The following is a 14,760-nucleotide window of genomic DNA, read 5'->3' as shown; positions in this document are numbered from 1 at the left end:
CCTCAGGGACAGCTCGGTGTCCCCCATCACCCCCAGGACACTCTGCTGCCTCAGGGACAGCTCGGTGTCCCCCAGCACCCCCAGGACACTCTGCTGCCTCAGGGACAGCTCCGTGTCCCCCAGCACCCCCAGGACACTCTGCTGCCTCAGGGACAGCTCCATGTCCCCCAGCACCCCCAGGACACTCTGCTGCCTCAGGGACAGCATTTTAAATATTTGGTTTTTTCTTTTTTATTTTAGATTTCAGTTTCATTTATGAAGCCATTATTTGTTTCCCATCAGTTGGACCATCAGATAGGAAGAATATGACTTTCACCATGTCAGAAATAGTCTGCGGTTTAATGTTTTCCTCCCCTAAATATACAGCTCCTAAGCCTTTCCTAAAGAGCCTGCATTGTACAAGTAACTCAGATTAGTGTCACCTGTGCAACATTGAAATCCTGGCACTGAAAGGAACTGAGCAGACCAGCTCAGAAAGCAGGCAATTTATCACTTGCAAATGTGGTTTTAATGAACTGGATATCATCATTTCCAGCAATCTTTCTGGATGATACTATTCTGAACGAGGGAAGCAGATGTTGGTGGAGATTACTGCACAGTGGAATCTGTTTGGCACCAGGTCCATGGTTTTTGCTGGATGTTTTTCCTCTTGCAGAAGGATGGAGATGTTTATTGCTCAATGGGCAGAAGCAGGAACTCTTTAATAAAACTAAATTAACAGTGGGGTTTTGTGTTGAACCTCTCAGGTGAGGCAACCCTGGTGGAGTTCCCCTCGGCCAGGCCAGGTTTGGGAGGAGGACAGGTTTACGGATGCTTTCAATTAACACAGGAAATTAATTAAGTGTTGAGGCTGCTGAGCCAGGACTCTGTGTGACCATTTATGAGTTTAGAGACACCAGGACTGAATCATCAAGTATTTGCATGGCAGTAGGAATAATTAAAACAGATAAAGCAAGGTGCAGAGCTGCTGTTAATGAGCTCTTTGTGACCTCTTCATTACCTCTTTGTCACACCTGTGGGTATTTAATGGGACCAAAAGCTGCAGAAGGATGGTATGATATGGATCCTTATTACTTGTCTGGGGAAGGGGCTGGAGCCCCAGGAGCAGCTGAGGGAGCTGGGAAAGGGGCTCAGCCTGGAGCAAAGGAGGCTCAGGGCAACCTTCTGGCTCTGCACAACTCCCTGACAGGAGGGGACAGCCAGGGGGGGGTCGGGCTCTGCTGCCAGGGAACAGGGACAGGACAAGGGGAAACGGCCTCAAGCTGTGCCAGGGGAGGCTCAGCTTGGACACCAGGAGGAATTTCTCCATGGCAAGGGAGCTCAGGCCTTGGCAGGGGCTGCCCAGGGAGGTTTGGAGTCCCCATGCCTGGAGGTGTCCAGGGAAGGGCTGGACGTGGCACTCAGTGCTCTGGGCTGGGGACAAGGTGGGGATGAGGCACAGCTTGGACTCCATGGGCCGGGAGGGCTTTTCCAATCTCAGTGACTCTGGGATTATCCAATTTCAGTATTCTATGATGTCTAGGGGATTTATTTTTAGTTTATTATCCCTCCACTCTTTTTACATGATCTCTGTGAGCTGTAAATGCATGAATACGAGGAAATGTTACAAAATACTCTCTTCCCTTTTCCTTCCCTCTTTTAGGTAATACAGCCAAGGTCTTTATTGAAGTGAAGGATGAAAATGACCATGCACCTGTTTTTACCAAAAAAATGTACATTGGAGGGGTGTCTGAAGATGCCAGAATGTTTTCTTCTGTGCTTAAAGTGAAGGTAAGACTGAAGATTTTGTAATAGCTTTCACTTACAGAGGGAAAATCTGTGCTCACTGGTTTGATTTTTACAAGAAATATTGAAATTTGCATCTTTTGAAGCTGCTTGATGTTGACACAAGGATGATTTTGAGTTACAACCCAGGTTTTGTTTATACTCAATTTTAGGTGCTTGTGTCTCATGCCAGTTTGTAGCTCTCACTTAAGATCTGTTCATATTTAAACATCTGATTTATGTTTAATGTCAGTTTTCACTTGAAGTTTTATCTATTTTGGTGGCACCTTGTTTAAGTTTTAAAGGGGAAATCCAGCAATTTCAGGTCTGCACTGGGAGGAAAGTGGGTGTAAAATTGACCGTAGGGTTTTGTTGTTTTTTTTTTTTAAAGAGAGGGAATTAAAGGAAATATGATATACAGACTACAGTTAGCATCAGATATTAATAGCAAGAGTAAAAGCTCTTTGTTTTCAATAAAACAAATAAATGATATATTTAGAGCACCAGGAATGATAAAACAATCAGGCTTAATAAAGTTGTCTCTACCTATTTTTTTGGGCTTTTTTTGTTGGTTTCATGAGAGTCCTTCCCAAAATAAGCCCAGAAATGGCAGAGAAGTGGGGAATTGAGAAGCTCCTACTTCATCAAAATTAGGAATCAAAAAATGGTGGTGAATCCAAGAATCATGTCAATTCTATGAACTTCAGAACTACTGAAGAACCACAGAAGTTTTGAAAAAGGCTTTTAAGACCATCAAGTCCAGCCATCCCCGAGCACCACCATGGTCACCACCAATGATGTCCCCAAGCTCCACTGCCACACATTTTGGGACACTACTAGAGATGGTGACTCCACCTCTGACCTGGTCCATGCTTAACCACCCTTTCTGTGAAGAAATTCTTTCAATTATTCAATCCAAACCTCCCATGGAACAACTCAACACCGTTTCCTCTTCTCCTGTCCCTTGCTTGATCCCCACCTGGTTCCATCCTCCTTCCAGGGAATTGTAGAGAGCAGATAACAGGACAAAGGCACTGGAGTAGATAAAGAATTCTGGAAGGCAATTTAGGGAAAGGAGCAACTTGTTGAAAGCAACATGAAGCACAAATGTCAAATCACATTTGGAGTCATCCCATGAAATATGAACAGGCTGTGAAATCCTTCCTGGTTTTCCAAGAGGATTTCTTAGGCACAGGTATTTGTGTGTCTGTCAGGGGGATAAGAAATGGGTGGAGAAAAACTAAGGGAAATTTGGGGGTGATGAGAGGAATCTTCTTTTGCCCTTTAGAAACATTTGACTCAAAACAGATGATCAGTCCATGAAAGAGTACCAAAGAAATGTCAATTTTATGTCTTTAAGATTTTCTGTTCCAATCCTCCCTGTTTTTTCTGGCACAAAATGTAACAAGACCTAAGCCAGGAGTTGGTATTAGTGGATGGCATTAAACATAATTGTGTGTTTAGTGAAAGCAAAATTAAAAATAATTAAGAAGTGTTCTTGTTGCAGAGGATCAGGCTGAAATTTATTGTTGTAGCACTGAGCATTTACAGCAGTCGGTGCTCATTACCTTTTTTACTGGCCTTTAGAAAGCAAAAGTAATTGCTCTGTTAGTTAAACACAATCCCCATTCCAGCCTGGTTTAAGAATAATTAATCGAATGAATGTCTGTTCTTGAGGAGTAGAATGAAATGAGCAGCTTTCCAAGTTGAAACTTAGGAGAACATTAATAAAGTACACTCAGAGCTTGCACTGTAGAAATTATTCAGGTTGGGATTCCAGGGGGAAATTCTTAGGAGCAGTTTTTAATGTGTATGCTTTCATCTTCTGCATTCATTAACAGTTGCTCACTTTTATTCACATCATCTGAGTGATTTTGAGATGTGATTTTCTCAGTATCTTCTCATTATTGTTGGCACTGACAACAGCTTTGATGAGCCTCAAACATTGGATATTGGAATCAGAGAATCCCGGCATGGTTTGGGTGAGAGGCAACATTAGAATTCACCCAGTGCCACCCCTGCCATGGACAGCGACACCTATGTCCACCATGTCCACTATCCCAGGCTGCTCCAAGCCCCTCCAGCCTGGCCTTGGACACTTCCAGGGATCCAGGGGCAGCCACAGCTGCCTGGGCACCCTTTGCCAGGGCCTGCCCACCCTGCCAGGGAACAATTCCTTCCCAATATCTTATCTATCCCTGCCCTCTGGCACTGGGAAGCCATTCCCTGTGTCCTGACACTCCATCTCTTTCCCAAAGTCTCTCTCCAGCTCTCCTGGAGCCCCTTTAGGGGCTGGAAGATGCTCCAAAGTCTTCCCAGGGCTTCTCTTGTTCAGGCTGGCCAATCCCAACTCTCCCTGCAAATTGAATGACGCAATGCAAAACTAGAACTTTCAAAAGCAACCCAAAAATCTCACAATTAGTTCTTCTTTAACAGGACATAATAACTTCTGGGATAATTAAGGATTGTAGTCTTTAATTAAAACAGAGTAGTGGATGTAAATCCGTTTTTGGGTCAATTGATCACAAATACACCACTGAACATTCGGATGCTTGCCTTCAGTTGCTTCCATCATGCCTTGAACAAAATTTTACTAATTTAAAATTTACAGTTTTACAAATAATGAAAATAATCAAACTCAAAAATTAAATTAAAATAAAAAATAAGGAGAGAAGGAAACTAATCCCAAGACCATAACCTTCCACACAAATTGAATTTAGAAACAAATAGACCAATAAAATGTTGGATAAAAATTTCTCTCATCATCCAAAGAGTTGATATGTACCAAGACAATCCCATGGAGTTTCTCCCAACTCTCTAAGGTCATTGGGTTTGCTGCCAGCAGCATCCTCTTAAATACATTAATTTGAGTATAAAAGCCTTTTAGAGGAGAATAATGAGCTGCCTTGCTCTAGATTCATAGTAAGATTCTTCTAACTAGATAAAAAGCAACCTTATGCTCAGCAGAATGCCACAAATCATTCTCTAAAAGTCATTTTTAATCAGAATTAATTTGGGAAGTGATAAACCACATTAATTATTCTCTATGAATCTGATTGGATTAAGAGCAGTGGCCTCTGAAAGCTGGGAGGTACTGATGCTCTAAGAAAAAAATAAAAGAGATATATATGAATAAAATGCCAATTTTTAGCCAATGATTTGCTGCTTGTTTGCTTGAAGTCCCCTTCTCTGCAATTCCCTTTTTTCCCCAGAATTTCCAATGTATTTGAGAGCCCATTTCCTTACTTAAAGACCTTTTTGTACTTCTCATTAGGACTATACTAATTAAAACTGGATGTAACATGCATAGCCTCTAGTTTATGAATTCTGTGCCTTCAGGTTTGCTTTGTGTTTCCTTGTGTTAGAATTATTTTGCTTTTCACTGGTGTTTTCATGGAACTGCTGTTGTTCCCTCTCAGAATTCCAACCAGGCTTCCTTCAGCCCCAAACACAATATTTTCAATCTGCTCTGGGAAACAAACCCACAAACACAGAATCTTTAGGGAAATTACCAGCAGGAATTGGCTTTTCCCTATAATGGGATGTTAAAAGCTCTTGCTTTTTAAATATCAGCAATATTAACCTCTGTTTTTCTTCCTTTATTTATTAAATTATTGAATTATTACACATTTAAATGAGGAAATATCAGAGGTCATAATTTTAGTGAAGAAAGAGAATTGTCTGAATTCCTGCTCAGTTTATAAAGGTGTTTTTGTCCTGAAAATGTTTGCAGGAAAGGAATCTTGCCTAAATAATACCAGTGAATCCAAGGCTCTGGAATCAGCTGTATTTGATGGAAATGCTTTGATTCTTACAGATTTTTTCATTCCAGCCCTTTGCCCCTTTCCGATCAGCTTTTTAATGGAACTTTATCCTTTATTCCCTTTGAATATCTTTTATTGAACACTGAATATCTCAACAAAAGAGAGCAAAATAAACCAAAGCCATTTTAGGCTATAGGTCCCGACCCTGAGGACACACAGGGCAGCAGGATTTGCTCTTTTCTTCACCTCAGAAGCATCTTGGAGACCCCATAATGAAGTAAAACAATGGATAAAAGAAGCAGTTACAACTCCTAGCTATGGATGGGGAGAGAATACCAGAGTTGTTTTTTTCCCCAGATCTGTTATCCATGTTAAATAAACATTTTTTTTTTCCTATCTATGCCTATAAGCTGTAGATTTCTTTTGATATTTCCTTTTCCTTGGGATGACAAGGGAATCCTTAGAGTAGTAAGTTCTGGAATTCCAGAGATTCCACCTTGGGCACCAGGACAGCTTTCAGGGCAACATTTGGCTCATCTCTCCTTTGGCTGTTGCATGACTTGTGCACAAAACTGAACTGCTTTGCCAGTCACAACCTTTTCTTCCTTAAAAATGTGATTTATGGACCCCAGTGTGGGGAGAAAAGACGCTTGGTAGGAGTAAAAATCTCCTCTGAAAGCTCATTGCAGTGACAACAGCAAAGCCTCCAGCTGCTGGAACATCTGGCCCCCCAAAAAAGCTGTGTGTCCTGCTAAGACAAATATTACAGGTATGCCAAGAATTTTTCCTTCAAAAATCACATTCCTGCTTTTTAGGTTGGCTTCTTGAACTTTTTACTGTAAGATCTCTTACTTTCCTCTTATTTTCCTCTGGCATCAATCAGAAAATTCCTTACCCTTTGGGATTTTTTTCCCATGTAATTGAAGATTATTTTGATTACTTTGTTGTTTGGGGGCATTTTGAAGACTGTTGGTCCTGCATGTGCCTTCCTGAGTGAAGGCTCCTACAGGGGCTGGGAGTGGGGAGTGTGCCTGGGTCATTCCTATGCCACAGAGGAAATCCATGTGTGTGCCCTTACTTCATGTCACACACACACAAAGTTATTCTATCAAGTAACTGATAACAGCCAAAGAAAAATGACAATAAAATCCATTTTTCCAATTATTTGTTTCAAAACCCGGCTTTGGGAACCCCTCTTATTCAATACCTTTTCCCAAAAGACAGCCTGTCAAAAGAAATCCCATTTTCCTTCAGCACCTGGGAGGTTTTGGCCACCACTGGAGGACAAAGTGAGCAATTCCCACTCACCTTATTTCTTCCTACCTGTGTTTCTCAGAAAATTCCTGGCACTGGGGATACTGGGAGTGGGCTGGGCAGTGATCAATACCAGTGATGTCGTTATATATTAATTTAAGGCAATATGAAAATTAATGAATATATTGAAATAACTATTAATATAACATAAATATATCAATATAATATGTATTTTATGTTATTTGTTGTATATTTTATGTTAAATATTAAATATAAATATAATATGAATATAATTTTTAGAAAATCAAGGCTACAAACTCCTGAGGCAGCCAGATGAGAGTGTAAAAGAGAATGCAAGTGAAGAAATACAGGAAATAAAGGAAAATTGCAACAACTACCCCATTTTTCCAGGCCTGTGTGTCTGTAGAACATCCAGTGAAACCTCCCTACAACAGGCCAGTGGCAGCTGTGCCATCAGAACTGAAAATCTGCAACAATCTGGAAATTCCTATCGGCAAAAACGGCCTAGTTCTAAAAGCTGCTTTATATGCCAGCCACTAATTGGGAATATTGAAGCTGCCATCTGCTAGGAAGAGGGAAAAAAACCCTCAGCAGCTCAATCCCAATCCTACCATTTTCCATGCCCTGTTAACAGCCTCGGGCTTGTGGTTAAGGGTGACCCTGTGAGGGAGGTGGAAAATATTTCAAATTAACAATTGCATTTCACTCTGAGCAGCAAATCTGGATTTAGCTCAGGCTGATGATGCTAAAAACTGGAATCATCAATGATTATGCAGCAGCTTCAGGAGTTACAGTCACAGATGATTTTTGTGCTCATCCCAAACATGCCACTGGTGATTTTTGGTGGCAGGGTCAGAGTGCTGCTGTAACACCAAGTTGGGTTTACCAACCTCCCTGGGTGTCCTGCCATCAAGCTGTGCTTGTGCACTCACGTGGAGCCAGAGGTAAATTAATTTATGCTTTAAAGGTATCATTTTTTGGACCTTCTTACAAAGGAGAGAAAAAGAAAGGGTAGATGACAGAGAGAAAGGAATGGTTTGGGTTGGAAGGGACCTTAAAGCCCACCTATTGCCAGGTGGGCAGGGACACCTTCCACCATCCCAGGCTGCTCCAAGCCCCAAAGTCCAACCTGGCCTTAGACATTTCCAGGGATCCAGGGGCAGCCACAGCTGCTCTGGGAAATCTTGCCAGGGCCTCACCTCCCTCTGAGTAAAAATATCCTCAGTGCTTTTGTGCTGGGATTAGGGAGCACCCCAGGATTTCTGCCTCGTCCTCCTCCGTGGGAGGGGCTGGGAAAGGGCTGGAGGCAGCGGTGACCCAAATCCCTTTGTGTGGGCACACCTACACTCAATCACAGGAGGCTGGAATTTGGCCTGGTAATTCCTGAGATCATCCATATTTATCAGCCCTCAATCACAGCAGGATATAGGAGACATCTGTATTTCTTGCGCAGAACAAAAGGCAGATATGCTGCTGGAATATTAAGATTAAGTGCAGTTCTTTCTCTTCTTTGACAGTCATAATGCAACTCTTGAGATGTCATAGATCTCTTCCTAATGAAGTGTCAAAAATATTTACCTTCAGGAAAAATTACAGGAGTAGCAAACATCCTTCCTCTGTATTAGAGAAGTTGGGGATGTTCCTGGGAGCAGCTCACAAGCTCTCTCTGCTGGTCCTGCCAAGCCAAGTGTCCTTAGGCTTGATCCAAAGAGCAGAGAAAGGGGGCAATGCAAACAAGCTCAAATACTTGAAGCTAGAATCTGATCATTTTTCCAGCATGTTTGGCACCTGTTTGCTCATCTCTGGGTGCATGTGGAAAGAACCTGAACTGTGATGATGCTGAGGCTGCTGATGGCTCTGGGGTGGCACTGAGCTCTCAGAACTGGTGACAATTAACTCAGAGCCTATCCACCAGCTCGAGGCACCTGAACTCTGCAGGATTTTACAAGCTGTGAGCTTCAAATGTCAAAAGGCCTCTTTCGCTGGAGTTTAATGCCTTAAACTCAGCTGCAAGACTTAAACATCTCATTAGCACTGAGCTCCAGTGCCCTGGGCTTTGTGCAGAAGGCCTGACTTCATTTAATGCCTGTGCCTGCAGCATCAATACCTTAATTTGGATCCAAATTTTGTTTGTTTTTAGTCACACACGTCTCCAGGCGTGAAATGCTGAAGGTGAAATTGATTTCTGGTGTCATTGAAAGCAGCGACTATTAAAAGCCGTAGCTTTTATTGAGAGAGAATTTGCCAATATTAAAAATATGATGGGCTTCTGACCCAGCTGAACCAACCTCATAAATCCATTTTAACAAAGAAATTGGCTTTTTATTGGAAGGGCGTCATGCTCCTCTCCAGGGCACCTCTAGGGAGCCTTTGGACTTCACTGGGCACTCAGTGGAAAACTTGACTCAATCACAGATGACGCCAAAGGAGCTGGATCAGACATTGCTCCTGCAGCTGCTGCTGGGTCCCTCAAGTGCCATGTGGGGTTACAGGAATTTTGTTTTTCTTTCCCCCCCAGCTCCATTATCAACATGCAAGGCTGAGTGTGGATAAACTAGAGGGTTCGGCCAGGCAGGACTTTTCTGGATTGGTTATGGCTTTATCCTGAGCTGTGTTGTATGAGCTGAATTTATCCTGGAATCCCAGGATGGTTTGGGTTGGAAGGAAACTTAAATCACATCCATTCCTACCCCATGCCATGGGCAGGGACACCTTCCACTACCCAAGGCTGCTCCAAGCCCCTCCAGCCTGGCCTTGGACACTTCCAGGGATCCAGGGGCAGCCACAGCTGCTCTGGGCACCCTGTGCCAGGGCCTGCCCACCCTGCCAGGGAACAATTCCTTCCCAATATCCCATCTATCCCTGCCCTCTGGCACTGGGAAGCCATTCCCTGTGTCCTGGCACTCCAGGCACAGCCAAGGTGCTGCTTTAATTTTTGTCTTTGTTTCTCACCATTCAAACATCAAGCTGATCTTTCTCTGCAGCTGCCTTCTTGAGTTCAGGTTGGATATTAGGAAATATTTCTTCATGAAAGAGTGGCAGGCCATTGGAAAGGGGGCTGCCCAGGGAATGGTGGAGCCAGCAGCCCTGGAAGGGCTCAAGGAATGAGTGGATGTGGCACTGCACAATATCATTTAAATGGGCAAGATGACGATCAAAGGTTGGATTGGGTGATCTTGGAGGTATTTTCGAGCCTTAAAAATTCCATGATTCTATGACATAGCATGTTTCCACATTCATTTCTTCCTTCAGCAATTTATTTATGTGGAAAGCCAACAACTTTGCTGACTCTCGACCTGTCAAGCTCCCATCTGCTGGCTCTGCGATGTCATGGGGTTGTATTTTCCTGAGCCAGCTGGAATGCTCTGGAAAAGCCCACTGATATCTTTATTTTCCTGACAAAACAGAGTAAATTTCAGAAAGCTTTTTAACCTTCACATCTTTCCTAAAATAGCTAATAAAGGGGTTTGAGCTCACTCAGCAGGCAGCAATCTTGGTTTTAAAAGACTTAAAAAAAAAACTGCGGAGCTGGAGAACAAAAACAACTTCACACATTTGATATTTATGCTTTTGGTAGTCGAGCCAGATGAAGCCTTGTGAATTTAGAAGAAAGCAAAATATTGAGAGAGAGTGGGAATTTAGCCATTGTCCATGACGAGTAACAGCCAGTGTCATTCCAGGAGCTCATCTTTGGTACAGCTCTGAATGAAACCTGTTTGCTCTTTCCAGCTAAACCAGCCTGGATATTATCCTTTAAGTGCTGGATGGTTCTGTCTGGGAACCTGGGCTGACAGGAATTGGAGTAGCATGCAGCATACACAATTTTGAGTACCTGTATCTCTCATCTGGTGCTGATAATCCCTGAAAAACTATCTGAAAATGAAAAAAAAAAACAACAGAAGGGACAATTTCTACCATATAGAACTTGTTCAGTGCTGGTGAGGAAACAATTAATGATGATTAATGGCCCCCTGTTGAAGACTTAATGACCTTGCACAGATAATTCTCTTTTAGCAGCTGTGGTTTCTCATAAACCGGTCTCTGTGACCAGGGACAGGACCCCAGGGAAGGGCTGGAACTGGGTCAGTCTGGAGATCAGGGAAAGGCTCTTCCCCCAGAGGGTGCTGGCACTGCCCAGGCTCCCCAGGGAATGGGCACAGCCTGAGGCTGCCAGAGCTCCAGGAGCGTTTGGACAGCGCTGCCAGGGATGCACAGGCTGGGATTGTTGGGGGGTCTGGGCAGGAACAAGTGCTGGATCAGTGATCCCTATGAGTCCCTTCAAGCTCAGGATATTCCATGATTCCACAAACTCTTCATGCTGACACAAACCCTTATTGTGTTTCATTCTTAAGTTGTGGCACAGTATGGATTTTCCATGGATTTTACATGCACCTTTTCAAAGTTAAGGCTGGTTTTTATTCCAGCATTAGCTTAAGCACCAGGCCTCAGAAGCAGTGCCAGTATTTCCATAAAATCCTGCTGATAAATTCTGAAGTGTCCCAAGTGCTGAGGCCTTGCCCAAGACTAATGAGTGCTCAGGCATTAATTAGTTCCCACCTCGCTGATTCCTGGAAGGAGCATGGGAAAGCTTTGTTTGGGTCCTTGGAAACACTTCCCTGTGGATACAGGTTGAACAGGAGCATAAAGAATGGGGCTGGAGAGGCCAGGATGGGGCTACCCAGGGTTGTCAGGAGCAGGGAAGGTGGAATAACAATTCCTGGGGCTGCCTGGTTTGATGCCACTGCATCCTGATCCGATTCAACAATGGTGCCAGGGCAGCTCTGTGTCCTGAACTGGGGTGCCCAGCAGGTCCCTGTGCACCACTGCAAGAACTCCACTCAATCCTTCCTTATTTTAATAAAAAGTTACTGGATTGCCCCAAAAATACCTGTGCTCCATCAGAATATTTCTAAGATGAAGGACGTTCTTGGGTATATCTGTGCACAAGTTGCTGAGATCGTTTTTTCTTTGATATTTCCTTTTCAATGAAAATTTGGCAGCAGAAGTTTCTCAGAATTAAGCAGTTCTTGGGTATTGTTGCAGACTTGAAAGTCAACTTATATTTTTTCTACTTTTTAATTTCTTTTTTTTTCTTTTTTCTGGAGTAGTTTAATGCCAACAGAAGAGGAAGAAATTGCTGGAAAAGCAAAACTGAGTGCAGCAAAGTTAAATGAAGCATTTAAAGTAGCAGCCGTATCTGTGCTCTGGGATCTAATGTTTTAAATGTCAGAGCGGCAGAAATTTTCTGGGCCAGGATGTAACTTTAAATAAAGGACAAGGTTAATGACTCCTTCCATGCATATTTACCTTGTTTGCCTCTGCTTGTTTGGTTTTCCCCATTAGGCTGATGATAAGGACACTGGGAATTACAGTGCCATGCAATACAGGCTCATCATTCCCCCCATCAAGGATGGCAAGGAAGGCTTTGTGATCGAGGCTTACACGGGGCTGATCAAAACTGCCATGCTCTTCAAAAACATGAGGAGATCCTATTTCAAGTTCCAGGTCATTGCCACTGACGATTACGGCAAAGGACTGAGCAGCAAAGCAGAAGTGCTCGTAAGTATCAGCCAGGGCTTATTGTTATGGAATAATTCCTGAGGAAATTCAAAACGGCAGAAAGTTTAATTCCAGGCAGACCTAGAGAAAAGCCATAAAGTGCGTGTCCTTAATTTTTTGAAGACACTGGAATAAAGCTTTTCATTTCTTAAACCATAAGATTTTGTGACTTGCTGGAGAGAGACCAGGATGATCAGAGGGATGGAGCAGCTCTGCTGGGAGGAAAAGCTGGGACAGCTGGGATTGTTCACCCTGGAGAGGAGAAGCTTTGGGGTGACCTCACTGTGGCCTTGCAGTGCCTGGAGGAGTTGACAAGAAATACAGAGAGACAATTTCCAAGGGATGGAGGGACAGCACAAGGGGGAATGGCTTCCCACTGCCAGAGGGCAGGGTTAGGTGGGATATTGGGAAGGAATTGTTCCCTGGGAGAGTGGGCAGGCCCTGGCACAGGGTGCCCAGAGCAGCTGTGGCTGCCCCTGGATCCCTGGAAGTGTCCAAGGCCAGGCTGGGCAGGGCTTGGAGCAGCCTGGGATAGTGGAAGGTGTCTCTGCCCGTGGCAGGGGGATGGCACTGGATGAGCTTTAAGTTGTCTTGGTTATGTTAAGGAATAATTTTGGGCTGAGAATTAAGTTTTCAGTCCCTGAGAAAGCAGCATTTCAGAACTAGCACCATCTTTAGGCCTCAGGCTCATGGGTTTGTGCCGTTCTAAGAACATTGACTTAGTCCAGCCACTGCAACCATCCAAGCTAAATTTCCTTAAAGCCTATAAACTTGATGGATTGGCTCAATATTAGCATAATGTGAAAGGGATGGAGTGCATTATCCACTTCATGGGAACACTGTCAAAGGATACAGATGAGAGACAGAATCCTATGTGTGGTGAGTTCTGCAGGAATTCACCAAATAAACATAAACAATGGTGCCCTCAAGCTTGACCTCTGAAAATGATGGGGCACTCTCAGGTAATTTAGGCACTAATGGGATAATAAAATATAGCCAGAAGGAATCGACATTAACATTAGATAGTGAAGGATGTCTCATTAATTTATAGAGGTTTCTTTATGTCTGGCTGAGTGACGAGCAGATGAGCGCCCAGTTGCTTTGAGCAAGGCCTGGAAGCTTGGAGGAGCTGGAGATAGAATCCAGACCAACCCTATCCTGCCAGAACACTGGCACTTGGACCTGTTGGAATGAGTACAGAGGAGGCACCAGGATGATCAGAGGGATGAAGCAGCTCTGCTGGGAGAATTGGGATTGTTCAGCCTGGAGAGGAAAAGCTTCGGAGTTTCCTCATTGTGGCATTGCAGTGCCTGAAAAAGTCGACAAGAATTAGAGGGAGACAATTTCCGAGGGATGGAGTGCCAGGACAAGGGGGAATGGCTTCCCAGTGCCAGAGGGCAGGGATAGATGGGATATTAGGAAGGAATTGTTCCCTGGCAGGGTGGGCAGGCCCTGGCACAGGGTGCCCAGAGCAGCTGGGGCTGTCCCTGGATCCCTGGAAGTGTCCAAGGCCAGGCTGGGCAGGGCTTGGAGCAGCCTGGGATAGTGGAAGGTGTCCCTGGCTATGCCAGGGGGTGGCACTGGGTGGGCTTAAAGGTTCCTTCCCTCAGGGACATTCTGGGATTCTGTGATTTTATGCACCAAGTGTGTTCTATACACTAAGATCCTTTCCCATAATTTTAACAGGATTTTCCTGCACTGGGGTCAGGGCCTCAGGTTCTCAGGTGTTATTTCTTTCCAAATCAGACCAAAAAGTGTACAGAGAACAGAGAAATTAATTTAATTACTCCCATGCAAAAGAACAAGATATGGGGGAAGAAGATAGGACTGCACTGGGAGAAGGCCTCGGGAGAAGAGGCAGGTCACCACTAGTGGACAGTGCTGGGAAGAAGCTAAGCAGAGCAAGGTGTTCTCTAGAACTGGGACCAGGATACTTCCTCAGAGCCTGGCACAGCTCTGGGAGCAGCAGGACATGCCAAATCACATAGTCAAAGGTCTTCATGCTGGTGGAGACAATCCATGGGAAGGACCAGGATGGCTCAAGTCAGACACCTGTGTGTTGACAGTTTGCTTCCATGTGATGGAGTTTTCCTTCTCAGCATCTGTGAGATGAAAGAGATACAAGAATTACATTTTAAAATGAGTTTGCTGCAAAGAAGCACCAAAAGGTGCTGAGGAAGTGTAGGTAGTGGATATTCATTATCAGTATTTGAAATCAAGGATATCATCTTTAATCAAAGGTTTATTGGCGTTTGAGGAGGTTTTAAGGTCCCTCCTCATTCAGGTCCCAGCTATTCCCAGGAGTCCATTGGTGCCATATCACAATCAAGACTCTTTGTAGGCTCTGCCTTGCTGGATTTAAAACTTGGGAAGTGCCTAATGAGCGAAGCTTAGGATC

At 44.0% G+C, this 14,760-nt stretch overlaps 1 protein-coding gene across 5 annotated transcripts in view; it reads left to right on the top strand.

Moving 5' to 3' along the window:
* The window catches only part of PCDH15 (protocadherin related 15), a 538,462-nt gene that overhangs the window by 484,938 nt on the left and 38,764 nt on the right, over positions 1 to 14,760 (top strand). For all 5 annotated transcript variants that reach the window (XM_033515678.1, XM_033515674.1, XM_033515677.1 and 2 more), the window contains 2 exons: positions 1,643 to 1,770; positions 12,147 to 12,362. In XM_033515678.1, the coding sequence (XP_033371569.1) occupies positions 1,643 to 1,770; positions 12,147 to 12,362 (344 nt within the window). The remainder of the gene's footprint in view (positions 1 to 1,642; positions 1,771 to 12,146; positions 12,363 to 14,760) is intronic.

Source organism: Parus major, chromosome 6, assembly GCF_001522545.3.
Source record: "Parus major isolate Abel chromosome 6, Parus_major1.1, whole genome shotgun sequence".
Lineage (NCBI taxonomy): Eukaryota > Metazoa > Chordata > Aves > Passeriformes > Paridae > Parus > Parus major.
This window is presented reverse-complemented; position numbering and strand designations above follow the sequence as displayed.